The 27,696-nt window shown below is 57.0% G+C and overlaps 1 protein-coding gene across 16 annotated transcripts in view; it reads left to right on the top strand.

Annotated features, from left to right (window-relative positions):
- The first annotated feature begins 2,865 nt into the window (after positions 1-2,865).
- ACSBG1 (acyl-CoA synthetase bubblegum family member 1) overlaps positions 2,866-27,696 on the top strand; it is a 38,349-nt gene continuing 13,518 nt past the window's right edge. For 2 of the 16 annotated variants that reach the window (XM_073227278.1, XM_073227283.1), the window contains exons 1-7: positions 13,676-13,824; positions 16,461-16,559; positions 17,440-17,540; positions 22,831-22,894; positions 26,038-26,379; positions 26,801-26,889; positions 27,115-27,235. In XM_073227278.1, coding sequence (XP_073083379.1) covers positions 16,524-16,559; positions 17,440-17,540; positions 22,831-22,894; positions 26,038-26,379; positions 26,801-26,889; positions 27,115-27,235 — 753 coding nt within the window. In that variant the 5' untranslated portion in view covers positions 13,676-13,824; positions 16,461-16,523. Of the gene's footprint in view, positions 3,067-12,899; positions 13,114-13,675; positions 13,825-15,370; positions 15,670-16,460; positions 16,560-16,605; positions 16,900-17,439; positions 17,541-22,825; positions 22,895-26,037; positions 26,380-26,800; positions 26,890-27,114; positions 27,236-27,696 lie in introns of those variants that run through there. The other 14 variants (XM_073227281.1, XM_017660833.3, XM_073227280.1 and 11 more) reach the window with 14 other exon arrangements.

Consider the following 27,696-nt stretch of genomic DNA (forward strand, 5'->3'; position numbering starts at 1 on the left):
ATGTTCATGTATGTGTAAATGATTGAGTAAAAGTCCATAGGACCCAACTTGGCACAGCCCACAATAAATGCTGACCACTGTTATTTGGTGCAAAGAGCTCTGTAAATGTCTGCCTGAAAGTATCAAAATACAAAAAGCCCCAAAAGATGGAAGTCTGAACTCTCTCTCCCTTCCTTGGGACTCAGAGGAGGGAAGCAAACAGGGTGACAGGGCAAAGCTCACAAGGAAACACCTCTGTCAGGTCGGTCACATCCACAGAGGCCCGTGCTCGGCTCTCCTGAGAGGAGGGAAGGAGCTTGGTGTCCCTCATGAGCAAGGATGCCATGGCCCAAAAGGAGGTGGGCGGTGTGGGTCCAGCCAGGGGCAGGCCAGATCCAGCCCCCTCTGCACCTCGCCGCTTGGGCTGTGCGAGTCACTTTGTTGTCCTTTTGGACTAAGCTGGAGTCAGGGGTTCTGTCCCCTGCAACCAGGGGTCCTCATTTTGCAGAGGTGAGGTGACCTGGCCCAAAAGCCCGTGTCCTCCCCCTCTGCCCGAGCCCCCCAGATGCTGAGCACAGAGTCACATGGCCTCAATGCAGGTATCTCCACCTCTGAATGCCTATTGATATGCAGATGTACTAAAGCCAGGCAAGATATTCTGGAAATGTCACAATTCTACTCACACCAGGTCTGTATGACTCCAGCACTCAGGGTTCCCCACTTCCTGTGGCTGCTCACTGTCAGAAATCTCAAGGATCTAAAAGAGCTGGGAGCCCTCTTCCTAGGACAGTGCAGAGAGTGGGGACATGCACGCGAGCACACACAGGCTGCCTGTGACTTCAGGGGGTCCCCAGACTAGAGGCAAGGAGATCAGTACCACCCATGGGCTGTCTCTCTGGACTTGGCGTCACGCCCCCCTTGGCCCCGGGGCACGGTGGGGATGTTCTGCTCCTGGCCAGCAGCTCCTCCCAGGCCTCCCTAGCCCCTTGCAGACAGAGAAAACATTTCGGCCCCCACCCACGGCAGGTACAGACTTCCCCACTGACAAACTCAGGTGGGCAAACTGCAATGTTATTTTTCTGTAAGTTGATGAAAAAAACTTTTAAGTCTCTACCCCCTTCCTCCTAATGGCAGAATATTTAATCTGTCCATATCACAAAAACTCTGTTGTTCTCAGATTTACAACTAAGTCAGGTCCCGGCAGGGCCAGTCCAAGAGGTTTGTCGCAGAGCCAGACCGACTCAGGAGCCCACAGCCCCGGCGTAGGTTGTGCGATGCAGCCACATCTGTGACAGCAAAGGACCTCGGTGTCCTTCCTGTGGGCGAGTAAAACCCCACTGGCCCTTCTGCGGGCGGCGGCCCACAAAAGAGAGCAAAAGGGGGCTCTTAAAACGCCGTGAAAAGTTCTCCAGCAAATGTTGTCCAGTGTAAGAAGAAAGGGACAAAATGTACACTGAGGCTCCCCATTTGTTTATTTTCAAATATCTCTAGAACGACATCCCGCTCAGTGCGTCCACCTGGCTCACGGGGAATGGCTGCCCCATCACCTCCCCACGTGCACTTGGAGCTGACAGCCCCCTTGGCCTGCCTCCAAGTCTCACCCTCAAGATCCCAGCAACTAAACTGAGGCCCAGAGAGGAGCAGGGGGCTGCCCTAGGTCACAGGACACATGCGGGGAGTGCAATGGAAGATTCAGGTCTCAAAGCCAGACTCCAGACCTCCTGTCCGGGGTGCCTTCAGTGGCACTGCAGGCAGCACCCCAGGGCCTAAGGTCCAGGTCCAGAATTTTCCCGGAGATGGCCACGCTCTTTCTCAGCTACCTGCTCCCACCGGGTAAGACAGCACTGGGGACATCTCATAGAAATCACCAGCACCTCCTTGCACAATTTATCCCAGGTCAAATCATGTTGACTAGAGCCTCAGAATGTGACCTCACTTGGAAATACAGTCTTTACAGATGTAGTTAACTATGGTGATATCATCCCGATCAGGGTGGTCCAAGTCCCGTGACTGCTGTCCTTACAAAAAGGGAAAACAGGGGCATAGATGCAGAGAGAAGATGGCCATGTGAAGACAGGCCGCGTACAGGCCAGGGAACATCGAGGGGCTGCTGGCTGGTGGCCACCAGAGCAGGAAGAGTCAAGGTAAGTCTCATCTTTTGGCGGGAGCGTGGTGCTGGGGCACTGTGAGCCCAGACTTCTGGCTCCAGAACTGGGATCTCTGTTGTTTTCAGCCACTTTGCCCTCCAGAACTGGGTCTAGGCAGGGGAGGTTTCTGATGTTGGAAGGTGTCCTCTGCTCTTACGGGCTCCCGTGAGTTTCCCACATCTGTTGATGGTCAGCCGCAAGCCCATTAACTCTCATACCTACAGCTGATGGGACAGACCCCTGCTCAAACCAGGTGCCCTGGACGGCCAGCTGCTTAGTGGCTGGGAACCCATGTTCAGAGCTGGGAACATCTCTTTCCTTCCCCCAGGCTGGGGCTCCTCAAGGGCAGAAGCTTTGGTCCTCCGTCTCCCAAGCACAGGGTCTGGGGGCTGAGCAGGGAGATCCCTGGCGTCCTGCTGACAGTGGGCAGTGGGGTTTGGTGGCCCCTGAAGCATCTGGGTCCATCATGGTTCAAGAACCCATTGTGCTTCAATGTGGCCTCTTAAAGCCAGGGACAAGGTCCTCTGGGGCACCCGAAGCCCTGAGCCCATTGGTCACCCGTGCTGGGACAGCGAGTAGATTTGCATAAGAAAGAACACTGGCTTCATTGAAATTCTCCTCATCTTGAGTGAAACAAAGCCAGCAAGAAAAGGGAAGTTTTCATCTGAGCAACTTCACTGCCAACTTGAACACTGGAGCTTCTAAAAATAGAGAGGAACCAGGCCTCTTTGGGGTGCCCCAGCCCCACCCGCACTGCCACGCAAGGCCAGGCGCAGTGGGAGATGGAGCTTTCTGCAGATGCCCGTGGCCGGAGCTCGCCCTCCAGAGCTGGACGCGGCTGGATGCCCAGCGACCCCAGCATGCCAGACGGCAGAGAGGTCCCCCCAGAGGGCCAGCCGGACACAAGCGTGGGGCCCACCCGGAACAGCTGGGGAGCCAGGTGAGCCAGCAGCCGCTCTGTGCTCACGGAGCCCATGGGCTGAGTTCTGGACTTGCCTCCGCTGTGTGAACGCGGGCAAGCTGCTTCCCTCTCTGAGCCTGTTTGTTACCTGGGCAATGGAGGGGAGGGTCTGGATGATGGTGAAATGGCTTAAGCCAGGACTGAGACCGTGTGATTGGCTGCTGTTTGGTGTCTTAGCCACTGAGCAGCTAAGGGGCTCAACCAAAGAATGGGCCACACCAGAGGTATGAAATGAGGGGCTGAGGTTTCAGTCAATGAGAATGCTCCTTGTCTCCTCAAGGGGCCTTGGCAGGTGGAGGCAGGGGCAGTCAGGACAGGGGGCAGCCAGAGGCTCAGGTTCCAGTTTGCTGTGTGACCTTGGCAGGTCCCTGCCCCTCTCTGGGCCACAGCTTCTCCGTCTGTGCTTGAGTGCAGAGCTGAAGCTTCCCCTAAGCCCTTCTGGCATGTATGTCACTGACGTGTGGTTCCTCGGATGCACATTCCATCTGTCAGACATGCCCATGCCCACTGGGGCCCAGGGCTGTTCATCCAAGGAGGGGGGGACCCTGAGAGGGGCCAGTCCCAGCCCAGGACTCCCACCCAGGAGGCAGGGAGAGACAGACACAGACTCAGAGTCCAGGCATCCGTGGTCATGCTGAGGGCACAGCCAAGGGAAGGAGGTAGAGACGCTCCCTGTGGGCACCAAATGGGTGGGTGGTCAGGACAGGCTGACAGCGTGCGGGCCAGGAAGAACCACCTGGGCAGCTGGAGTGCAGAATGCAAGGGCGGGACAAGGCCAGGCTCTGAGCCTCCATCGTGGTGGAAAGGCCAGGCTCTAAGATGCCGAGAGTGTGGCCGTCACTCTAAGAGCATGGGGAGGAGGGGGGAACAGGGCAGAATAGAAGCCAAGTGCCCCAGGGACAGGCCCCTCCCATGTTAAGGCCCTGGGCCCTGCTCTGGGTCTCCAGAGAGGCCGGAGTGGATGCCTGTCCTTCCAGGCACAACTGCTCCTTACCTGCAAGGCCTCCAAGAGCATGAGGTCCGGCCGTCCTTGACATGGGCCACATGCAGAGGGTAGTAGGCCTTTCGGGTAAGCTGCCCAGCGCTGCCTCCCTGGGGCGGAGGCTGCATCTGCTCTGGGCTCTGGGCACCCTGCCACCTCCCCTCCTCCCTGGGGCCAAAGCTCTCCCACCCCGAGGTGGTCACAGGCCTGCCTCCGAAGCTCAGCCCCTCAATACGAAACAAGGTCTGCTGATTCTGAAGGCCCCATTCCTGTGGGGTCAGGACCCAGTGTTCCTGTGTCTCAGAGGCCCGTGTCTCAGGCCCTTAGTAATATGAGGGGGCAGAGGCTCCTGCATGCCCAGCAAGGGCCTGGACACCCTGGAGGAGGCTGGGCACCTGAGATCACAGAGCCAGCTTTCCACAGAAGGGAGGTGGCAGAACTGGGCCAGGGCTGTGAGCAGGGCAGGGTCAGCCCTCTGCTGTCCTGCTCACGGCTCTGGGCTGGGGGTTCACTTCTCTGAGCCTCAGTATCGCCCTCTGTGCAAACGAAGACCCCATGGGCCTTGCAAGAGAGGCAAGCTGGTTCTATCAGCTGGTGTGCAATGCATCTCAAAGCAAGGGGCTACCCCTCACAGGCAGAGGAAACTCCTGGCAATGCCTGGAGCCCTCTTGGTAGTGGACTGGGTTCCCGTCTGGCTCTGCCCTGGGCAGCATACCTTCTCTGAGCCTCAGTCTCCTCTCTGTCAGGGAAGACGGCGCTGTTCTGTCAGCCTTGCAGAGGAAGGTAGCTCTGAGCTCCGTTTAACACTGTCCTGGAATCAGACTCGGCAGCACTGGGGCTGCAAAGGCCCTCTGCTGACTTCCCCCTGCCCCCCGCTAGCCCCCCAACCAGCAGCTCCTCTCTGGCCTGCCCATGCGTCAGGCCCTGAAGCCACGGGAGCGCTGCTGCTCCAGGGGAGGGTGTGCCTGTGTTCCTGCCATAACCTGAGAGGGGCCTTATGTCCTTCCTCGCCTTTCCAGAACTGCAGAAAGGGAGACTGGAGCTGGGGGAGTTCTGCACACCAGCTGGCCCCCGTGAATTCCCTTTTGTGCCGACTTGCAAGCCCAGGAGTGGACTGAGCAGTGTGTGGAGGGAAGGAGCAGGCCAGGGCCAGGAGAGGCAGAGACTACTGTGCTGGGGCCAGGCTGGCACTGTTAGCAGCTGTGCTCCATGTGGCTCCATGTGACCCTGCCATCCAGCAGGGGTACCCATGGGGTATGTCCAGAGAGAGGCCCCGGTCGGAGGAAGAGCTTCAGAGGAACTGGAGGAGGCAGCTCATCTGGGTGGCAGATGGGGGCACCAGGGAGATGGAAGGTATGGTTCAGCGAAGGTGAAGGTGGAGGACTTTCAGGAGGCTGCTGGACTGGCGAGGGTGGGGTCAGGCTAGCTCCTGAGATCGGATAGGCTGGTGTGGCCGGACGAAGGGCAGTCAGGGCCCGAGGGGCCGTGGGGCATGGAAGCAGCCTAGCGAGGCCTAGTCTTGGAGGTGAGTCTGGCAGTGGCTGGAGCTGGGTGGGCTGAGGCAGAGGCCAGGCGGCGGGAGCCTGCAGGGTCGAGTGTGGTCCAGGGAGGACGGTGAGCTCTGAACAGACCATACGCCCCTGGGCTCCCAGCCTCTCCCCCAGCACTGCCCTCAGAGCCAGGGGGCAGGCCTCATGAGGCCTGTCTCACCGCTGACGCTTCCCGCCGGTGACCAGGCTCCCAGCTCTGGAGCAGCAAGCCCAGAGGGGACAATCGTGGTGTGGATGCCATGGGGCAGAGACAGGCGTCCCCAGGACGTGCACGATCCAGGGCCTCCAGCTCCCCCCATGAGACAGAACATGGCTGTTCAGGGTTTGCTTGCTTCATAGTTTGGTATCTTTATTGTTCTTCTCTGTTTTCATAAGTATATATTAATTTGCTCAAAGTTGTTTATTGCCGAATGTTAGGCCTGTGCCAAGTAAGCCCTGGAGAAAACCACAGAAAACAAGACAGGCCCTAACTTATGGACTTTAATACATGCTGCAAAGACAGACGTTAAACAATTATTCAGTTACTTGTTAAACTGCAATTGTGATAGGTGCCACAAAGGAACTAAGGGAAAAAGGAGGGAGTGTGTTCAATGCCACTGAATTATATACTTAAAAATGGTTAAAATGGCAAGTTCTTTGTTATATATATTTCATCATAATAAAAGAACGTCTTTAAAATGATGGGTTTTTGTTTTTAATTATGGACTGAATGTAACAGAGGCCTGACCCAGTGGGTAGGCTTCCTGGGGGAGTGACCTTTAAGCTGAGATCTGAGAGATGAGTAGATGCTGGGTAGGGGAAGAGCTTGCCAGCAAGAGGACCTAGGTGTGCACAGGCCCGGAGGGGGAACGAGCTCGGTGATGGGGAAACTGAAGGGCTGGTGGGCCCAGGGCCCAGGAGGGCAGGGTGTTGTATCAGGAATCCCAGCACACAGGGCAGAGCACACCTGGGGGGTCAGAGTCCCTGGGGCAAACTAGCCCTGACCCTGGACATGGGAACATAGTCTGGCTGCCTTCTGGGTCCCTGCAGGGACTGCAGAGTTGTTAGTGGGGGACAGTGAAGCCCAGGCTGGCCTGGAGTCAGGGCTGGGGCCCAAAGCCGACTCCCAGGCGAGCCCGAGGCAGACTTTCTCTCGGGCCACTGGGTTTTTTTAGGTCACTGAGTCTAACCCACTGTGTCAGCCTGTCCTGATTTGAACACCTCCAGATATGAGGAACTCTTACTTACCTCTTCGTGCCCCCAAAATGCATGGGTTCATCGAGCGAAAGCAGTGGTGGAGAAAGTCCTGCATCGCCCTGGGTCTCAGGGGCGACCCCTGGGGCCCTGGCTCCAGCTGCCCTTCCCCAGGTAGCTTTGAAAACTGTAAAGGTTGGGACCATGCGAAGGACTGGAACCCAGTGCAGACTCCAGCCCAGGAAGCCGTAAAGTGAGAATTTACATCTGCAAAATTGAATAGGTTTTTTATCAACAGAAGCCAAATGTTTGTATAGTGAAATGTAAAGACATGAGTATACTTTGATGACTTTTGGTCCTGTGATCAACAACCCAGTAGAAACAGAACATTCTCGTCACCCGGAACACGCCACTGGCTCCCTCCCAGGGAGCCACCCTGCCACACCCACTCCCCCAGCTCTTCCAGGCAGCTGGTGTTGGGAGGTGCTGTCCTGTCTGTTCTCGAGCATCATGCAAATGGAATCCCATGGTCCAAAAACTAGGTGTTTTTACATCTAGTTCCTTTCGCTTGCATGGGGAGGCACCCACATGTTAAGTGTGTCAGCAGCTCTTTCTCCCGCTCTGCTGAGCAGAACCCTGTTGTGTGGCTCTGTCCGTCCCTTCCCCTGTTGGGAGCATTTGGGTTGTTTCTAGTTTGGGGATTTAGTGAATAAAGCTGCTATAGACATTCCCGTGTAAGGATTTTTGAGGACATATGTACCCATTTCCTTGGGTAAGTGCTGATGACTGCAGCTGATGGATCAAAAGATATATATACATTTAAAGAAGCCACCAGAAGTCTTCCAAAGTGTTTGTACATCCCTGAGAGCAGTTTCTGTTGCTCCACATCTTTATCAACCCTATGTAGTGTTACTCTCTTTAATTTTAGCCATTCTGGTGGGCGAATGGTGGGTATCTCATTGTGGTTTTAACTTTAATTTCCCTGATAAGGATATTGAGCATATTTTTGTGTGCTTATTGGCCATTTCTGTATCTTCTTTTGCAAAGCGTCTATTCAAATCTTCAGCCCATTTTGTAACTGGGTTCTTAATCCTTTTATTATTGATTTTTAGAGATTCCTCATATGTTCTGGGTATCAGTCCCTCAATGTGTGATAGCGATGTCTCCACACCCTCTCCAACACTGTTAAGATCTTTTTCACAAAGCCATCCTACTGGGTGGGAAGGGTTACCTCCTGCAGTTCCAATTGCATTTCCTGCTGGCTGTCAATGCTGAGCACCTTTTCATGTGTCTGTTGTCCATTTGTAGCTCTTCTTTGGAGAACTCTCTGTCAAGTCCTCTGCCCGGTTTTAAACAAGTTATTTGTCTTTCTGTTGTTGAGTTGTAAGGGTTCTTTAATATTCTACAAACAGTTCTCTGATCAGATACATGATGTGCCAATATTTTCTCCCACTCTGCGGATTATGTTTTCATTTTTTGATGGTGTCCTTTGGAGCACAGAAGGATTTAATTTTGATGTAGTCCTGTTTATCAGTTTCTCTTTTTGTTGCTTGTGCTTTTGATCAACACTTCAACTTTATTCTTTTTTCAAGATTGTTTTGGCTATTCTAGGTCTTCTGAATTTTCATATGAATTTTAGGCCAGTTTGTTAATTTCTGCAAAAAAGCCAGCTGGGATTTTGACAAGGCTCTGTCTACCTGTGGATCAGTTTGGGGAGTACTGCCACCTTAACAGTATTAAGTCTCTTGATCCTGAGATGCCTGTCTACTTGTTTAGATGTTCATTAATTTCTTTCAGCAGCATTATGCTGTTCAATTAAGAATTTTTTCTCTCTACTCTCTGAATTGAACATTTTCTATTATTCTGTCTTCAAGTGTGCAAACTTTTTCTTAATAATTTCCAATCTGCTCTTGAACTCATCTGGTTAATTTTTCATTTCAAGTTCTTGTATGCTTATTCCAACATCTATATCATATATGAGTTTGTTCCTATGGACTTTTTTTTCTTGATTTTGGCTCACATTTCTCACTTTTTCTTATGTCTAGTCATTTTCTGTTATATGTTGGATATTACTCTGCCTTTCTGAGTCAGTTGCCCCTAAGAAGTCCCATACCACAGAGGGGTGTGGGGTATCAAGCATGCAGAGCCTCACCCCGTTTGGGCAGCATATGTAGTGGTCATAGAATCTGGATTTGAAGCCCAACTAATTCCAGTTACGAGCCTTCAGCAAGTCCCTTCCTTTCTGTGCTCCTGTGTCCTCATAAATGGGGATTATAATTCAGTGCCTATTTTAGAGGATTATTCAGAGAATTAAATGAGTTAATACATGCAACACAGTTGGAACAGAGCCTGGCAAGCACTGGGTGCTCAGAAAATATCAGTCTTCACTTTTAAAAAAGTAGAATGATATTCCTCTGAAAGACCAACCTCCTGCTGCTGTGTGCCCCCACCGCACAGCCCCCGTGCCGACATGCTCACAGGTGCCTCTGTGTGTATAGACCAGGTATGTGCCTCTCTCCGACACCCTCCTCTGTAGACTATGTGTCCCTCCAGGGCAGGGACCAAGTCTGGGCAGCAGATCTGCACAGTAGGGGGACGATGCCCCTTTTGGCGGAAGTCTAACCCCCAGCCTCATCCCCACCCCTACAAGAGGGAGTTCTTCTAGCTGAGAAAACGGTCCAGAGCCTGAGGAATCAGCAATGTTTTTCCTTCCCTTCATCTCTCAGGGAAAGCATGGAAACCCCCATCATCAGAGCTGGGGCTTAGACACCATCCCACCCACCCCTTCCTTTTACAGATGGAGTAACTGAAGCCCTTGACAGACGGAGTGTGCCCAAAGTCACACTTGTACCACTTAAAACACAAAAAACACTAAGACATGAAATGGCAGGCTATGGGAGATGGCAGTTTTCTGGGAGTCTTTGCTTTGATTTGGAATTATGTCAACTCCAAGCTTCATGCTGCCCTCCCAGTGATCATCAAAATACCAGCTGGAGCTATCTGTGTCTGTCATCAATACAACATAAGAAAATGGTTTAATTATGACTTAATACATACACCTTGCTTATACACAAAATTTTTCAAAACATTATTTGGAACAGGGCTGCAGTAAAATAGTCTGATGATGAATGATTGGCAGCAGAGTTTAGAGGACCATGGGATGCCCTCCTCTCTCCAGCCCCGTTTATGCCCCTGCCCTGACCACCCCAATCAGTCAGGAGACCTGAGATGATTGGGATAGTTTGTACTTAAGAATATAAACTCTGAAACCCCCCTGCCTGAATTTGTGTTCCGACTCCTCTGACCAAAGGACCTCGGGCAAGCCACAGAGCCTCCCTGTGTCTCAGTTTCCTTATCTGTAAAGTGAGGATCGTGATAGGACCGACCTCACTGGAGCATAGTGAGCATTGCATGTGTTCATATGAGCATCAGATGCAGAGAACATGGCCTGGCACACAGTCCGCAAGCACACATCGGCTGCTGGCTCTTGCTGTTCCTGCTGTTTCCCCGGGGCCCCTCAGGCCCGGTGGCCTGGCAGTCCCTGCCTGGCACAGCAGAGTTCTAGACCAGGCACTCAGATCAGTCACAGACAGGAGAAGGGAGGAGGCCTTTGTCTATGACTATCTGAGGGAACCGAGTTCCAGAGAGAACCAGGGGCTTGAAAGTCACCGAACGGAAGCAGAACCTGGGCTAGAATCCAGATGTCCCGGTGCCCGGAGACCTTTGTCATGGCATGACCAGGCTGCCTTCTAGCTCCTCCTGGCTCTGGAGTGGCGCTTGATGACTGATACGTTTATTTCCATGCAGACTGTGTGATTTGGCTCCACAGGGTGGACACTCTGGGTGCTGCCAACTGGGTTATAAGTGAGCTAGCTGGTTGGACTGCCTCCACCCACCATGGCAGGAGCTAGGGTGGAGCTGGGACTAGCCTTTGGGGCTGAGGCCTGTCAGCAGACACGCTCTCACAAGGCCTGGCCTGGGGTCTCAGTTACAGTGAAGGGCCCCAGATACACCCCTTCTGGAGGATCCGGGAGATACGCTGTGTGCCACCCCTGCCCTGCCCTCCCCCTTTCCCAGAGACCACGGTTCCCCAGGAGAGCTCCGCCGTGGCCAAGGACCCCTGGAGCTGGGGGCCCCGGGCTGGGCTCTGTCCCTAGGGCTTCGGACCCTTTCTCCCAGTCTCCCCACCACACCACGGCCTGAAACATTTGCCCTCTGCCTCATGTGACGTGATCCGACCTTGGCCCCTTGCCAAGACATTCTCCCTTTAGGTCGCCCCTGCCCCAGCCTGGATCTGGTGATCCACCTTTTTACTGACTGCCAATCCCATCATCTCTAAGCCTTTGAGGCGGGGACCAGGCTCACTTTGCTCACCTCTGCCCCCACCCACCACCATGTCTGCACAGAGGAGGTGCTAAATTAATACTCAGGGCAGGAAGGAGGATCCCCACGGAGCTGTCTGTCATGGGGCAGGAAGAGATCATGTCCAACTCTAGGAATAGGGGCTGAGTTAAGATTCTTATTTCCTGGCAGACAATTACGTTTACAAAAGCAATACCCAGCCTCTAAATGCTAAGTGCTCTGGGAAGGGTCAGCCAGCTGAAGGGAAGAGGCGCTAGAGCTGAGGGTCCCTCTCAGAGGGCTTCCTGGAAGACAAGGGGTCTGAAGAACAATGGGAGGCTTCTCCCAGGGGGGCAAGTTTGTGGATTTTGCAAGCCTCTGGATAGAGGAGATTACACGTTTTCCAACCCCCGCTAATCCTGGAATAAGCCCGTTTGCCACCTTTTCATCAGTTTGGAAACTATACCCATTTGCATTCAAGCTGCCCAGGAGAAGATCAGAGGTCTGGGTATGGGTTTCTAACCATGCCCAGTCCTCAAAGCAAAAACATTTCTGCTGCCATCCCTCACCCGCATCAACCCCCAGTGCCGATGCCATTTACATCACTGCTCAGTATTCCCTGGGAGAGCAGAAAAAGGGGAGCAATACTTGTCCTCAGGACTGAGGAGGGGTCTGTATTCCTCCTGGAAGCCAACTAGTGCAGCGTGGGCTTCCAAAGCCCCAGGGGCCCTGAAACAGCAGGAGCACATTGGGATTCAGTGATGGGGGGCCAGGGGAGGGCTTCCGGCAGGTTCTCAAAGGGATTCATGGCCCTTTTGGGGGGGCCCATGTGAGCAGGGTGCCCTGAGGTGGCAGTGGGCAAGGATAAGTGAGAAGAGGCCTTAAGGACCTGGAATCTGGTGAAGGGCAGAACTTCCTCAAAGCTGGCCCACTAGCACTGACCCACCAGCTAGGGGGAGCTGTCTGGGGGGGGTGTCTGCCATCTGACTGGAGGAGGACTTTGAAAACACCCCTGCTCATAGGTAATGACTAAAGGGGGAGGGTTGGGGGCAGAGCAGCGACAGTATGGGGGATGGAGGGACCTCCGGGGAGCCGGCCTGGCTTAGAAGATGCAGGTTTAAGTCTCTGGAATCGCGGAGGCAGTGGAGGGGACATTAGAGACAAAGGGCGAGATGCAGGGACATTGTTACCACGCAGGAGGGAGAGAGGACGCTGCTGTGATTGATGACTGATACGTTTGATGATTCAAATAATAGACAGCCCTAGTATGCAAGGTGACCTGGTGTCAGAGCCAGCCTGGACCCGGCTTCTGACCCCTGCTCTGCCCCTTGCTGGGTGTGTGGCACTCAACATGTTTACAGCGCTCTAAGCCCTGTCACCTCACCTGGAAAATAGGACTGTCAATAAAACCCACATTATAGGGCTGTTGAAAGGCCTCAAGGAGTCGACGCACAGGAAGCACTTGGCACAGTTGTGCATTCAGTAAAAAAGGCAAGGAAAACCTCCTGCTTTCTGCCCAGCGTCTGGGGCTGGCTGTGGGTGGAGGGCCCAGCGGCCCAGAGCACCTTCACGAGGCTCTGCCAGCAAACTGCCTCTTTCACCCGAACCAGGTCCTTCTCCCAAATCCCACCCCTCTTACGTAAGCCTTGCAGGTAGGCAGCTGGGCCCTGAGCCAGATGGGCCAGAGGTAGCCCGGGCCCCACCTCGCCTGCAGCCCCAGGGCAGGCCGGGGCGGGTCCCCACTCACACCCTCCCCACTGGCTCAGCCCTGGAACCCAGGGCACTGACTGTGTCGGCTCCCACACTTGCGATGCCTTAGCTACAGGAGCCCAGGGGATGCTGAGCCCTGAGCCTGCTGGCCACGGAGGACAGCGAGTCCCTGTGGCTCCAGAGCCTCCTGGGCGCCCACTGCATCAAGGCCTCTGCGGGAGCTCCAGCCAGGATTTGGACCCAAAAGAGCTGTCAGGGACCTGATCTGAGGTGAGGCCTAGGAGAAGAGGACATGGTCCACTGGGCAGGACGGAGAGGCCAGGGTGGAAGCTGGGCTGTGCGCAAGACCGGGGCTGATGCTGATCCCGGCACATGCGGAGGCACTGGCGGTGGGACTTGGAGGGGACACTGCTCCTCTGCCTGCTTGGGGTGTCTAGGATTTGGGGAAGTAGGTGGGCAATGCCTCCACTGAGAATATCCCGTGGCCTTCTGGCAGCCGGGGCCTCGCTTTGCCCCGAGAGCAGAGAGAGGTGAGAGCAGGCACAAGTACAGGGAGGGCGGCCATGGTGGCCAAGAGTCTTTGCAAAGCACGAATCTGATTTATTCACCTGACCTGGAAAGTAGTTGGCCCAGGAGAACAGACAGACTGGACCCCAAAGGCAGCCACCTTCTTCCAGGCTGTGTTCTAGATTCTGTTGCAGCATATGGGCTCAGGACGCAGCAGATTGCAGCCAGGTGCCAGGCCCGGGAGCCAGTGAATCACGCCCGGGAAGGAGGGCAGCGGCCCCCTGCCTCCAGCCTGGGCCTGACTCATGCTGTGTCTCTGTTGCAGGGCAGTCTGGTGGAGCTGGGCCTCTTGGAGGCTGAGGCTTCCTGAGGTTCTCACCCCCCACCCAGGTGAGCTCGCGGGGTGCTGCACCCCACGGTGACCATGCTGGAGGCACTCCTGCTCAGGTCTGCCAGCTCCATCCTGAGGACCGTGTAAGGAACAAGGCCCCCACCCTCCTCCACCTCCCGCCCCCATGCTGCCTCCCAGGGAGAACACCCAGCTTGGCATGGCACCTGGACCCCCGCACCTGGATCTGGGGGATGGCACCCTATTTAGTCACCCTCACAATCTCGCCAAAGAATTTTCTTCCACTCATTCCCCCGAAGATCTATAAGCATCTACCAGTAGTAATGAGAGCTGACTGTGCCCTAAGCACTGGGCACGGATTGTCCAATCTTTGCAATGGCCATAGGATACAGGCAGAACACTGAGGCTCAGAGAAGTGGAGTGACCTCCCTGGGGTCACATGGCTAGTGAAGTGAGTTGAGCCCTGGCAGGCTGGCTGCAGCTCTGGTGAGCCTCCATACCACATTGTTTCAAGAAAACACTTGTTAAGTACCTACTGCATACAGAGCAATGGCCTGGGTGCTGAGGGCTGAATGGCAGAAGGGGCGACAGACTTAAGTAGGAAACCCAACCCCAGCCATGAAGGGTCTACATGGAAAATGAGGGCTTCCCTTGACTGAAGTGTCACACACATAGTGACACCCTGAGAAGGATCAGATCCAGCCAACGTTTACTGAGCTCCATCTGTGTGCCTCAGTGTGCACTCAGGGACAAAACACAGGGTTGAGTCCTTGAAGCCCAAACCTGAGTGTCCAAAAGGGCAAAGAGAGTGACAGGGTGTTGGGAGGGCTTCCTGAAGGAGGAGCTGGAAAGGGCTTGGCAGGCCTTGTGGCCAAATGGTTTCCATCAGCTCCTCTGGGAAGAGAGGAAGAGAAAGGAGAGGCCAACTGACCAGAGACAGCAGAAAGGTGGGGAGAGCGCAGCCCCCGGATGCCTCCCCAGCACCTCCGTATACATTGGCACAAACCTTCTCTTCTATTACTTTCCTGCTCCCCGTAGACTGGGCAGGTGCTAAAGAAGCTTTTTTTCTGTGGAAGTGGAGAAGGGCTAGGTGCCTGCCATGGCGTGTACGCGTGAGTGTTGGGGAGGGCAGGGTCCACGCCAGGACAGCCCTCTTCGGATCTCCCTTCCCTAGGAGTGGGAAGGGCAGACAGGCAGGCCGGCCTCTCTGGCCAAGGCCTTCCGCCGGGAGGGGCCCTCCTGGAGCTGGCGGCCAGGAGTCCGACTTTCCAGAACGGCAGGGTCTGTTCATCACCTCTGACAGGCTCACTGGGACTCCCAAGGCAGTGCCCCGCCTCCCCTGCTGGGGAGCAGCAGGAACCCAGTGGCCCAAGATGACTTTGAGGAATCAGGACAGTAGGGGTTTCTCCCCAAGCTGGAAGTTTTTCCTTGAGGAAAACAGATGTGCCACTTCAGACACCATCTCCTCTGGCTTCAGCTGCAGTTCTAACCAGCTTGGCTACCGTGTTTCTCAGCTCACCACAAAGGGCAGGGAAAGCAGGAGGGAGATGTGCTGCAGGCCAGCACACTGACAGAAGTAGAGGAGTGGCCACTAGTGATGCAGGCACGGATTTACCCTGAAACACCACCACTACCACCAATGGCGTGTGAGGCTGCGGCCACGTGGGAAGGGCGGGCAGCCTGGCGCGATGAGGTTTGCTCGCTTCCGTGTTACAAGCCAGGCTGGTGAAGTCGTTCCTGGTGAGACCTTGAGGGCACAGGGAGTTACCAGGCTGGCGGAAGTCTGTTTCAGATCTTGGGCATGGATGGTGTCCCCTTAAAGGGACTACACCTGAAAGGTCTAGCAAGGGGATGGCACGCCCCACTCATTTGGAAAATCAGGAGTGACACTGTCTCGATGAGGAATCCAGCATTCTTCCGGCATGAGGCATAGAGGGCTGGTCAGGAGCCTCCATGGGCCGCCCACAAGGGTAACGAGATGTCCTGTCCCACCAAGAGCAGGCGGAGGGCCAGGGTCCACCCAGTCACTGAGCATGGGGAGGGACAGGACACGGGAATGCACAACCAGTGTCTGCACTGCGAGAGACTCGCTGCTTCAGTTGGGTGCCAAGAGATGGGGCACACTCAGGAAAAGGCACCCGGCATCCCGTTCCCACTGTGGATGGAAGGGCCCCCCTCCCTGGGCAGCTGTCTTGTCATTTAGTCTCTGTGGAACCAGTGACCTGAGCTTTCTCAAGCGGGAGAGCCGCCGCCTGCACCTTCTGGTGGTGAGGGCGTACAAGCAGACTGCTGGCAGGGAAGGTGGTGGATTCCGGCCCATCATGGCCGCGGCTAACTCGGGCTGCTGCCCTGCTGGTGATTTCAAAGTCCAGTTGGCTTCTCAGCCCTGGGTTTGCCCTTCCAGGGCCCGGAATGCCCACCACGTGAGCTGCTCAGCCTGGCCGTGTGCATCTCCCTCACGCGCCCAGTTAGGGGCCGTTTGCTGACATGATGACCTTTGTCCCACAGTGGGGGCAGTGACGTGATCCCGAGTCAGGGACAGTCCTGTGGCTCCAGAGCCCCGGCTCCCTCTGCCTGGCACATCAGGCCTCCCGAGGCCCACTGTGCCCCCTCACCCCTCTGGAGCCTCCCGGGCAGGTTCCCATAGCAATGGCCAGGCCAGCTCACCAAGTCCCCAAGAAGGGGCCAGCTCGGCCCTTCCCTGGGCCACCCCCCCGACCTTGTAACCTCCTTGTGTCTTTTGCTTTAAAACCTATCTCAGGCTCTTAAGCAGACTGCCACCATTTGGGCCCAGGTGTGTTCGCAAGCTTAGTTTGAACCTGCCATGCCAGCAAGGAGTGAGGCCGGATGTGAGAAGCAGGTAACTGGCCCAGCTACCAGAGCAGGGCAGAGGCTGGGACCACCTCCACCTGGCAGACATGTGCAGGCCGCACGCTCACTGCTGCCCGGGCTGTCTATGTGGCCGACAGCTGCAGTCTGCAGCCCTGCTTGATCCCGAGCTACGTGCGACTCCGCATGCCTCCACCTTGGCAGCTGAGGTCTGCCAGCTGAGCCCCAAGAAGCCTGGTGCCATGGAGCAGCAAGGCTGAGTTGAAGGTGGAGGCCGCTCAGGGCTGAGGTGGCAGGAAGAGGAGATCCGGTGCCCAGGGCCACCAAGCCTTGGATGCAGGGGCATCTGGGCCAAGGGCAAAGACAGAAGGGTGAGCCCCGGGCTCCCTGGTGCCAAGCCTGCCGTTGGTGGGACAAACAGACAGGGCACCCACGGGCGCCACTGAAGAGGAGAGGTCCTCATTTGGGGCCTGCTTAGGACCTGTGAGAGCCTCAGCCATTCTCAGTCCCACTCTGTGTTCTCAATGCCTGAGGCCTGGCGGGTGTGGGGATGGAGGGGTTGGGGCTCCTTCCACCCCTGAAAGCCCACAGTCCACTGATGCTCAGAATCCAGTGCCAGGCCTCAAGCCTTCCCTTGTCCAGATGGGGACACTGGGCCCAGAGAGAGGCATGCACTTGCCCAGAGTCACACAGCAAACAGGACCCAATTTTTCTTTCTGCTGAGCACTTGTAGGCTGCAGGGAGAGGCTGGGAAGGGGCGAGGTCACTGCAACTGCTGAGGTCCGGTCCTCTGACCCCTGCTGGGAGACAGATGCTGCAGGAGGCAGAGGTGCCAGTGTGTGTGCCAGGCCAGAATCGGGTGTGTGGGCAGCCTGCCATGTTCTGATGGCATTTTCTCCCGTCCCCACCAGCTCCCTGACGGCCGGGCAGGCTCTCCCCAAAGGGCGCCTAAGCCATGCTCTCAAGCCCTCGTCTGCAGAGAAGGCGAAGGATGGCCAGGCGGATTCTCCAGGTGAGCCAGCCGGGGGCTGCTCCAGGGCAGACGGAAGGGCTCAGGGAAGGTCGCAGTCCAGGTAGGAGCTGCCGGGGGGCAGGGAGCTGGGGTCTCCTCCAGGGCCAGGCCATGGCACCGGCATCTCAGCTCAGGATCGCTGGAGGATGGGGGGAGGCAAGGCCTTGGCGTTTGGACCTGCCTACCTGGGGCACGGGGAGGCCAGAGGCCAAGGCTGGCAGAAGTGCTCGGGGCTCAGACAGTCGTGGCTCTGCCCACGGCCCTCTCCCTCAGATGCCTGCACTGTGAGGAAGGCAGCTGTGATTGACCTGGAGAGTCATCAAGACAGTCATAATTATGCAGCTTTTGTTCATTTTTATTGGCTGTACACGCATTGTAGCAGCAGCCGTTTAAGAATCATGCAGGGTGGGCACAGAGGGCCCAGCCTCCCCAGCCCTGTGCTGCCCTCAGGCGGGTGCGTCACAGCCGCTTATTCCTGGCCCGGGCTGCCTCCCCAAGGGCTGGTCCCCCAGCTGTGGGTTTTTCCGGCCCTGGACTCCTCAGAGCAGCCAGGCACCCTGAGGCCACCCCACTCGCATGTGTGGAGGGCGCTGGTCAGGGAGACGGCTGGCAGGCCCTTGAGTGGTAGAGCCTCGTGTCAAATGTCCCTCCATTTTGGGCATGTCTGGGTCCTGGACCGAGTGGTGGCATTTGAGGCGGAACCAGCTGGGGCCCCTGCCCCAAGGAGGGCAGGCCTGGGCACAGAGGAGGGGCCGCGCCTTGCTATGAGGCCCTCGCCTCAGCCCCTGCGGAGGGCTCTCCTGGCCAGCGGAGGGGCCTGGGCTGAGGGCAGGGGGCAGCCCCTCTGTCCCTCACAGCCCCACACTCGGTCCCACTGGCAGGGCCAGGGTGGGGCTGTCTGAGCGTCCAGGGCCTGGTTGGGTCCTCGGGTTCCTAGTGGGTGGGGAATGGGTGGCACCTGCAGGGGAGGCAGCAGGCCATTCTAGTCTGCCAGGACTTCAGGAGGCTGGTGGGGACAGCCAGCCTGGGCAGGCACCAGGACTCCATCCTACATGCAGAGCCAGGCTGCTGGAGGTACTGAGGTGGGCAAGCCTCAAGCCTTGTTTCCTGCCCCAGAGAACCCCCAGTCTGAGGGCACAGACTGGCCAAGGAAGGGAGGCCTGCTTCCTGGGAACTGGGGTATCAAGGCAGGCTTCCTGGATGAGGAGGACCTCCAGCTGGCCTCAGACCCTTAAGTCCCCTCTGGATCTAAGTGGCCTGCCCTTGGGAGTTCAGCACGCAGGGCTGGTGATACGGAGGGAAGCACAGTCTGGGAGGGCCTACAGGGACTTCTTGGCACTAAGGCTGTCAGAGGGCACCTAGAACAGATGCTCCAAGGGACCCCAGGCAGTGACCAGGGGGGGAGTGCCAAGCAGGCCCCACCAGCTCCCATGGCCTGGCAGCCCCAGTGTCTCTGGGGGTATGAGATGTACATTCACTGTGGACGGAGTGCCCACTGGGTGCCAGCCTGGTGCAGGGAGTGGCCACTTCACCTCTGATGGTCTGGCAGCCCCAGGAGCCTGGGCTCCCAGGTCTGTGGGGGAGAGGGTGGGAGCAGCCACGGGTGGGGAGGGTCCTTTCAAAAGCAGCTTCCACAGGATTGAGAGAAGCCAGCCGTCCTGTGTAAGTCCTCTGGAAGGGGCATTTGGGGGCCTATGGGCGGCTTAAATCCTCCTGTCCCACACAGAAGCAGAAGGGCAAACCTCTGCGGAGCATCAGCCACTAGGCTCCGTGCCTCCGGCCCGTCCTCTGAGCGGCAGAGGGCAGGCGCTTTTGTTCGCACATTCGATAGAGGAACTGAGCTCGCAGAGGCTAATTTCCTGCCACACAGTCCATGAGGGGAGGGACTCCAACCAGCCACACTGCCTCTTTGGGGCCTAGAGAACAGGCAGGCCCCTCCAGGCCTAGTTGCCTCTGCCTCCCCCCAGCCAACTGCTGAGTGGGCAGCCCCTCTGGGGAGGGCTGCCTTCAGGAATCCAAGCTCACTGGGGTCTCCCTGAGTTCCCATGGAGCTTGAGGCTTCTGGAGCTCCTGTCCCCAGGCCAGTCTCTGAGCTGCACGCGTGGCTGTACTTTCAGGGGGCAGCTCCACTGCGTCAGACCACCAGGCTGACCTGCACACAAAGGCTGCCTTGTATGGGGCTCCAGAGACACATTTCTTCCTGACCCTTCCTGGGCTGAGCATGAGCCCCAGCTGGGGCAGGGCAATGCCGAGGCCACGGGGAAGGGGACCAGGGAAGGCAGCCACTGGGGATGGGGCGGGTGGGGGTACCTGCTAGGCCTGTTCCCCACCCACTTTTCCGAGGGAACTCCCACAGCTCCTGGAGGTTTGAGCTGGGGGCTGGGAGCTCAGCCCGGCTGGTCTCCAGCCAATGAGGCCCTTGGTGGGTCAAGGAGCGCATGGGACCTCCCCCGGCCCTCGCTCCCACCCCTCCCAGTGTTTCAAGGGCATGGTGGCATTTCAGCCGAAAGGAGATGGGTATTGCTCTAGAGCAGGGGACCCACTGTCACTTCAGTCTTGGGGAAGTGGAGGTGGGGAAGGTGGGAGAGGCCTCCCAGAGGTCAGACGACATTAGTGTAGGTATAGGAAGCAGGAACAGGTGGCAACCCCAGCCCCAGCAGCCTAAAGCCTTGGAGCCTCTGAAAACCCCTGTAGAAGGCTTTTCCCAGTCGAAACGCCCAGTTCTGCCAAGTCCCTAGGTGCTTTGCCCAGGCCCAGAGTGGCCTGCGTCTGTCCCCAGTGTGTGACCAGGTATGTGTGCAAGGGAGGGATCAGAGCACCTCATGCCCACGATGACATGGGAATGTCCAGTCCCAGGGGCATCCCTGAAGGAGGGGCAGGCAGAGGCCAGCAGAGCTCAGTGAGGCTGAGACAGCTCAGGGCTTCCTGGAAGAACGGCACCCCCTCAGAGCCTGGAGACTGCAGGTATCACTGGGTCTCAGACATGGATGCTCACACAGCCCTCAGTGGACATTCTGTGATGATGCTCAGTGTCCCCACACGGCTGTTCCCTCCCAGGGCCCTGGTTGGGTGGAGCAGGTCTGGGGTACCGCTGCCCTAGGGCTCCAGGTCAGGGTGGGGTCTCCCCAGTAGATGGACACCCAGCTCAGGGTTCCCTGGGCATTTCCTGAGCATACCCCCACAGGAGCGGCTGCAGCCCCTCTCAGCTCCCCCAGCCCTGTGGACCAGGCCTGGACAAGCCGACCCTGGGGGAAAAGCAATGACCCTAGAGGGGCTCACAGAGACTCTCCTCCATCCCAGCTGGAATTCGGATGGGGAGCCAGGCTTCGGGAGGGCAGGGGTCTGCCCAGTGTTACTCAGAGCCCGCTGGCTGGATAGTGGTTGGCACCCCGAGGCCCTCAGCCTTGTGGCTGGGCGACCAGTGTTGCTTTGCCAAGATCCGGGCAGACTGTCCCCAGCCAGACCTCATCCTTACCTCCTGCCATGTCCTGGGGCCACTGTCGCCTCTTCCTCTTACACAGCAAGTGCCCTTATCTGTGGTCTCAGTTACCCATGGTCCGGGTTATCCACGGTCTCAGGTACCCATGGTCAGCCACTGTCTGGATGCAGGTGATATCCTGCATGTCATCACGTGGCCATTTCCTCTCATTGTCACAGGAAGGATGAGGGCAGAACAATAGGATATTTAGAGACAGATAACAGTCACGAGCTTCTATTAGTCTGTTGTTATAGCCAGTCTATTTATTATCGGTTATTGTTGTTAGTCTCTGGCTGTGCCTAGTTTATAAACTTTATCACAGGTGTGTGAGTACACGGAAAACCTGGCATATTTAGGGTTTGGAATTATAGTCACTTTCAGGCATCTACAGGGCTCTGGGAATGTGGCCACTGTGGGTAAGGAGACAGTATGCTCCCAGGAGTGCCTGGCCTGGGGCTGGGCAGGTTCCCAAAGCCCTCAGCAAAAGGCCTGAACGGAGAGGGACCCCCTGCACTCGCCCCAGACCGGCCTCTGCCACAGGGGCTGTGGTTCTGGTGCCCGGCAGGGGTCTTCTGTTCCAGGCCAAGAGCCACCTTTACCCAGGGCCAACGCTCACCCCATCTGCATAAATTTCAGCCTTCCACAGGCTGCAGAAACCCACCCCTGGGGCTTCTCTCTGACTTTCTCCCGCCTGGCTGAGAGTGACTTCCTCGGCTGTTTAGACACCTTTATTCCAGAGCCCAGGAAACAAGTCACCCCAAGCATAATGGGCAATTGATAAGGCAGGGCCAGGGTCAGGCCGAGACAAGGGGCAACTTGAGAGAGAGGAAGAGAGGAAAGGGAAGCAGCCTTGGGAAGTGGCCTCTACTGCACACTCAGCTGATTTCCGGGCCTGCTGCTGGGGCGTCCAGCCGCTGGGGTAGGTCTGGCTGCAGGTGTGGGCACCTTGTGGATTGACAGGCACAATGACCTGGTCCTGGGCATGTTCTTGGCTGTTGGGCAGCCATGAGCTTGCTTGGGCACAGGACAGGTCTGTGCCCTGCCGAGCTTCGAGGTGGGAGGATGGGGGCCACTTTATGAGGCCGGTGACTCATCCTGGTTTACGTGTCTGCTGTCCCCTGATCCCAGAGGGGCAGGCTGAGGGGATCCGCAGCAGGTTTGGGTCCCTCGTGCTCCCCACCCCCACTGCATGGTTTCCCACCAAGTGGCCAAGGGTCAGGGAGCTTGGGCGCCACTCTGATCCTCCCCCAACAAAGTCCCCAAGGGAACAGACCGCAGAGCCTCATGCCTACACCGCGTTTGCTAGGCAGGGCCCACTCGGCCTCCGAGTATCACAGGGTGAGCTGGGACTGGGCAGAGGGCCAGGGGGATGAAACCAGGTGGCACACAGCCCACCTGGCACAAGGTGGGTACTCAGTGAATGGGAGCTGTGGCCCTTTTAGTTCCTTCAGCAGGAGGAGAATGACAGGCTGGGTGGGGCCGTCCGCTCTCCCCCTGCCTGGTCTGGGGGCTCAGATGAGTCTCACCTCGCTGGCTGGGCCCTGCTGAGCTCAGCCCCAAGGACCTGCCTCCTGTTTTCCGGCCTCTTTCCTCCCCCAGTGATGGGGCACGACAGCAGGAAACATGGGCACCGTGAGATGCAAAAGGTCTCAGGAGAAAGGCACAGGCATGTGGTTAGCGGGGGAGAAGAGCTCAGATGAAGGAAGGCTTTTTTATTCTGATCCAGTCAGCCCCCTTCTAGAAACCTACCCTCGGAAAAGCCCACTGTGAGGATGCAAAGCTGGAAATGCCATGCGTGTCTTTGCAGGGCAGGTGGTTGAGTGACCAGACTGGAGAGCTCCCACACACAATGGGAGACACGTCAGTGCCACTGAAGGTAAAGGCGTTTCGTTTGGCTGATGGCTATGTTTGATTTGGACCACAGAGTATTTTTTAAAAGTGTAAGCCAACATTTGAAACTCAGGTGATTACAGATAAACACCCAGATTTCAGGTGAATTGGTTTTTATTCCCACTGGGCACCAAATCCACGCGTTGAGCAGTGGCTGCCCTTCCCATGGGGTGTGGTCTCCTGCCTCAGTCCCCATCACTCCCTGTTGCCTCCCAGACAGTGAGGCTGGGCCCAGTCATCACCACTGCCTTGTGGTAGCTCTCCATGATGGAATATTGGACTGTCCTTGTCTTTATCAAAAGCAGAGAAACAAAAGGTGAGCTACGAGAGCTGTGCGTCTCAAAGAAAATGAGAGGGAGCCTATTTCTTTGTGGAAATGAAGGCAGTGCCTCTGTGTTCATGTAAATCCTGGGGTACTTGGTTTATTTATTATTTACTGTTGTGCATTATTTAGGATGATGCTGGTAGTTGCTTACCTGGCCCCAAGGGGCATCCTGCATTTGCTGCCCTCATTTAGTACAATAGTAACAGGAGCCTTTGTTTTCGTCCTCTGGATAAAATACCACAGCACCATCCCCAGCCAACAGACCTCACCCTGTTAGCATTGTGCCTGCTCGATGCACACACACCTGATGTCTCCGGCATCCCCACAAGGCAGGATTAAGGAGAAATGGTCACCTCTTGCATCAATGCTTCTAAATTGTTTCCTGTTGCTTAGACCTAGTATGTATTGTTCTGTGGTTTTGAAAAAAGATTGTTAAGTGCCAGCATTACAGCGTTTGGCCGAGGGAAGCTTTAGCACCAGATTCTAGGACTTAGAGTCACTTCTCCATCTCCGGATGACCAGTACATGCAGTGGGACTTCCAGAAGAGCCCACATCTTTTCTGGCCCAAGTGCCAAAGGGACAGACCCATGCCAGAGGAGGCAGAGCCACAAGCCGTGACTCCAGGCGGGCTCCGGGCATGCTGGCTGGGCTCAGAGTCCTTGATCAGTTCAGGCCAGCGATCACCTGCCATTGCACCAGCAGTTTCATTGAGGTATAATTTACGTGCCATGCAATGTACCCATTTTAAGTGAAATGATTTCTCACTTTTTAGCAAATGTACAGTTGCACAAACACTACCACAATCCAACTTTAAAACCAGTCCATCCCTCCAGAGAGAACCCTGGTAGCTGCCTCCCCAAGAGTGAGCCCTGGTTCCCGCTTGTGGCCACTCCCTGTCCCCACGCCAAGCCCCTGGCATCACATACCAATGGGACCAGGCAAGTGTGTCTTTTGCTTCTGGCTTCCCCACTGAGCCTGGTTTGACAGCTATAGTTGTGTCCGGATCCGCACTTTGCTCATTTGTAGAGCTCACTAGTGTTGCATTGTGTGAACAGCCACATTTTAGTTTTCAGTCCCCAGTTGATGGATATTTGGTTGTTGCCACTCTTTGGCAATTAACAATAATGCTGCTGTGAAGGCTCATGTACAAGTCTTTGTGGAGATGTATGTTTTTGTGTCTCTTGGGTATCTACCTAAGGGGGGAGTTGCTGGGTTGCAAGGTAGATTCATGTCTAACTTCTTAAGAAGCTGCCACACTGTTTCCCAGTACCACTTTACACCCCCACCACGCCATACGGGGGCTCCAGTCACCCACACGCTCGCTACCCTAGGCACTTTAAGATGATTAAAAAGGTGCTGGGCGGAGTGACATACTAAGGTCACATGATGGGGGTGGCAGAACCCAATTTAAACCCCCATTGAGCTGACCCCACAGCCCTTGTCCTCTGTGTGCAGGACGTCCACAAAGGGCAGGGGTTGGCGAAGAGGTTGATCACTGGGGTCTGCCAGGCTGGGATCCTGGGATAAGGGGAAGGGGGTTTAGGGAGGGACTCGTCTCACGCTCCTGCCTCAGGCGATAGGCTGGCGGCAAAGGCCTCCATCCCCATGGGGGTGGACAGGGTCTTGGCCTCTACTGCACACGGGGCCTGTGGCCACAAGACACTGGCCGCCCAGCCTGTACCCCTGCAGGCCGCCCTGCCTCACGCCGTCCCTCCTCCTGCTGGCGTCTGGGCCCCACAGAGGAGCATGGCCTCTCCTGGATGTTCAGAATCTTCGCTTCTTCCTGCCAACCCCAGGGTCCAAGTGCAGCCTAGGTGTCCAAGGGGAGGCACGGGGTGGGGGCAGGGGGAGGATGGTCACAGGCAGCCTCTTCTGGCCACCTCAGCAGGGGGCCGACAAGCAGGGGGCAGAGCTGCCCCTCTCGTCCCCCACGGTCTTCTTAGAGTGGCCACCATGGCACAGGGACAAAAGGGTCTAGGCCTCCATCCAGGCTGCCGTGGAATCTGGAGAGCTTGGACAATGGAGGAGGAATGTGTGCTTGCTGAGCACCAACTATGTGCCTAGGCTTCTTCATGCACACGGTTTCTCTTGACCCTCATATCAAGCCTGAAACCTGAATCCTCGCCCTTCCCCCAAGAAAACAGACTCAGAGGTTAAATGGCTTGCCCAAAATCTCTGTTCCTAAATGGCAAATCTCTGTTCCCTCCCACCTCCCCCCAGGCACAGGGTAGGCCGCCTGACCCTTGAAGGCTGGGTGGCGCCCTGGGACAGCCTCCCAGGTGTGAACCCTGCATCGGGCAAGCTGTCCCCCTGTGCAGCTCAGGAAACTGGGTGGAACTCTGAGCTGTATCTGCCCTGCCTGCCACGCAGGGCAGGTGACACTCCTGCGTGAGGACCTGGCACAGTGCCTGGCACTCTGCAAAAACAGCCCACTGCTCGTTGGCCATCGCCAGAGCTGGGGGACCTTCCGGGCTGGTGATGGGGGCCTGCTGCTTCTCTGCTTCCTCTAACCCCTTGGACGGGTGCTGCTTTTGATGCTTCAACCTTCTGTCCAGTCGGGTCTGTCTCCAGCCCATTCTCAGGAGGCCAAGGAAGGGTACAGCCCCAGAAGGCCCCTGAGGTCTGACAGCCCTGCTCTGCTGGGAGGCCCAAGCCCACTACTGACTGCCCAGCTTCAGGGGCAAGTGCCAGCTGTGCGAAGGCAGAAAACGGGTCCCCAAGGCCTCCAGTTCCCCCACCACACTTCTGTGCTGCATCCCTAAGCCTTGCCCACCCTCTAAGACCGTCAGACCTCCTCCTCCAGGCAGCCTCGCCCAAGGCATTGTCAGGACCAGAGGCCTGGGAGGTCGGCCCATGGAGGACCAGAGACCCCCAGGGACAGGCTCAGGCCAGCATGATCCGAGCTGTGGCCCCCCACCCTGCAGAAGAGGCGCTCTGGACAACTCGAGCTGATGGGCGGGTCCGCCTGCGCATAGACCCCAGTTGCCCGGACCCTCCCCACACCGTGCACCAGATGTTCTGCGAGACTCTGGGCAAGTATGGGGACCTCAGCGCCCTGGGCTTCAAGCGCCAGGGCTCATGGGAGAACATCTCCTACTCCCAGTACTACCAGCTCTCCCGCAAAGCCGCCAAGGGCTTCCTGAAGGTGAGGGACCCTACAGCTCCAGCCGTCACAACCCCCACTCCCCGCTGGGCAAGACTTTGGAAGTCATACTGCAAAGCCACCGCCGGTTACTGAGGCAGTGGTGTGCTGGGCCCACGGAGGGCTCACATTTCCTGAGCCCTCAGTGAACCAGACACTTGTCACGAGCTTTTCATCTGTGAACATGCTCAAGATGGGTTGGGGAGCCTGGTGCTGGACTGGGGACCCCACTCCCTGGGGATGCCCTGGGTGGGAGCAGGGGCTGTTGGGTGACTGGTCGCCAGGGCATCTTCTGACTGGTGGGCCCTGGGATGGAGGTCCCCGGGGCGGGCCTCCAGGGTCCCCTGCAGCCGAGAAGGGGGCCTGATGGGAAGCCAGCCCCTCCCCTGCCGGCTGACCTGGTCTGTCTGCCTTTGGCCTGGAGCTCGGCCTGGAGCAGACCCACAGCGTGGCCATCCTCGGCTTCAACTCCCCAGAGTGGTTCTTCTCAGCAGTGGGTACAGTATTTGCAGGGTGAGTGCCTGGAGTGGGAGTAGAGTCTCCAGTGGGTTGGAGGTGTCACTGTCTCTTTTTAGAGGCCCCCTCCCTACATCCCGTCTCGTCCTGGGGCTCCCTTTGGCCCCTCTCTGCCTGGGGCGGCTGTGCTGAGCTCATGTCTGAGCCCCTCCTGTCCCCCCGGGGGGCTGGGCCACAGAGGGGCCTCTGCACCACCAGACATGAGTCCTCGGGCCCCTGCAGAGGTACTGTCACTGGCATCTACACGACCAGCTCCCCCGAGGCCTGCCAGTACATCGCCCACAACTCCCACGCTGACATCATCGTGGTGGACACGCAGGAGCAGCTGGGAAAGATCCTCAAGGTTTGCGGGAAAGGGGTGGCTGGCAAGGGTTAGAGGCCATGTGTCCTGCAGCCTGCAGCTCACAAGGGCTCTGCCACCCTCCCTTCCAGCACGCCCACCCCGACATACACAGCAGGGCAGTGGGTGCCAACTTGTCTTCCTTTGGGCAGTTGGGGTCCAGAAAGCCTAAGGGGCAGCCCCATGTCACCTTGGAAGCGGGGGACGGGACTCCCAAAGAGCCTGCTGCCTCCCACAGCTTCCCTGCAGGCAGGGTCTCCCCCATGGGGCTGGGTCCTCTGCCAGTGGGAAGGTCGCATGCGCTGAGGGTGGCCCAGGGCTCTGACACCCTGAGCACTCAAGTCCTCCTCAGTGGGAGCTGGGCTGAGGGTTGCCGTCGCGTGTGGGCAGCCATAGGCCAAAGCAGAGCAAGAGTTAGAGTGTCTCCTGAAGAAGTGGGACAGAATCAGACACTCAGAAAGCCG

The sequence above is a fragment of the Manis javanica genome, chromosome 18 (assembly GCF_040802235.1).
Source record: "Manis javanica isolate MJ-LG chromosome 18, MJ_LKY, whole genome shotgun sequence".
Lineage (NCBI taxonomy): Eukaryota > Metazoa > Chordata > Mammalia > Pholidota > Manidae > Manis > Manis javanica.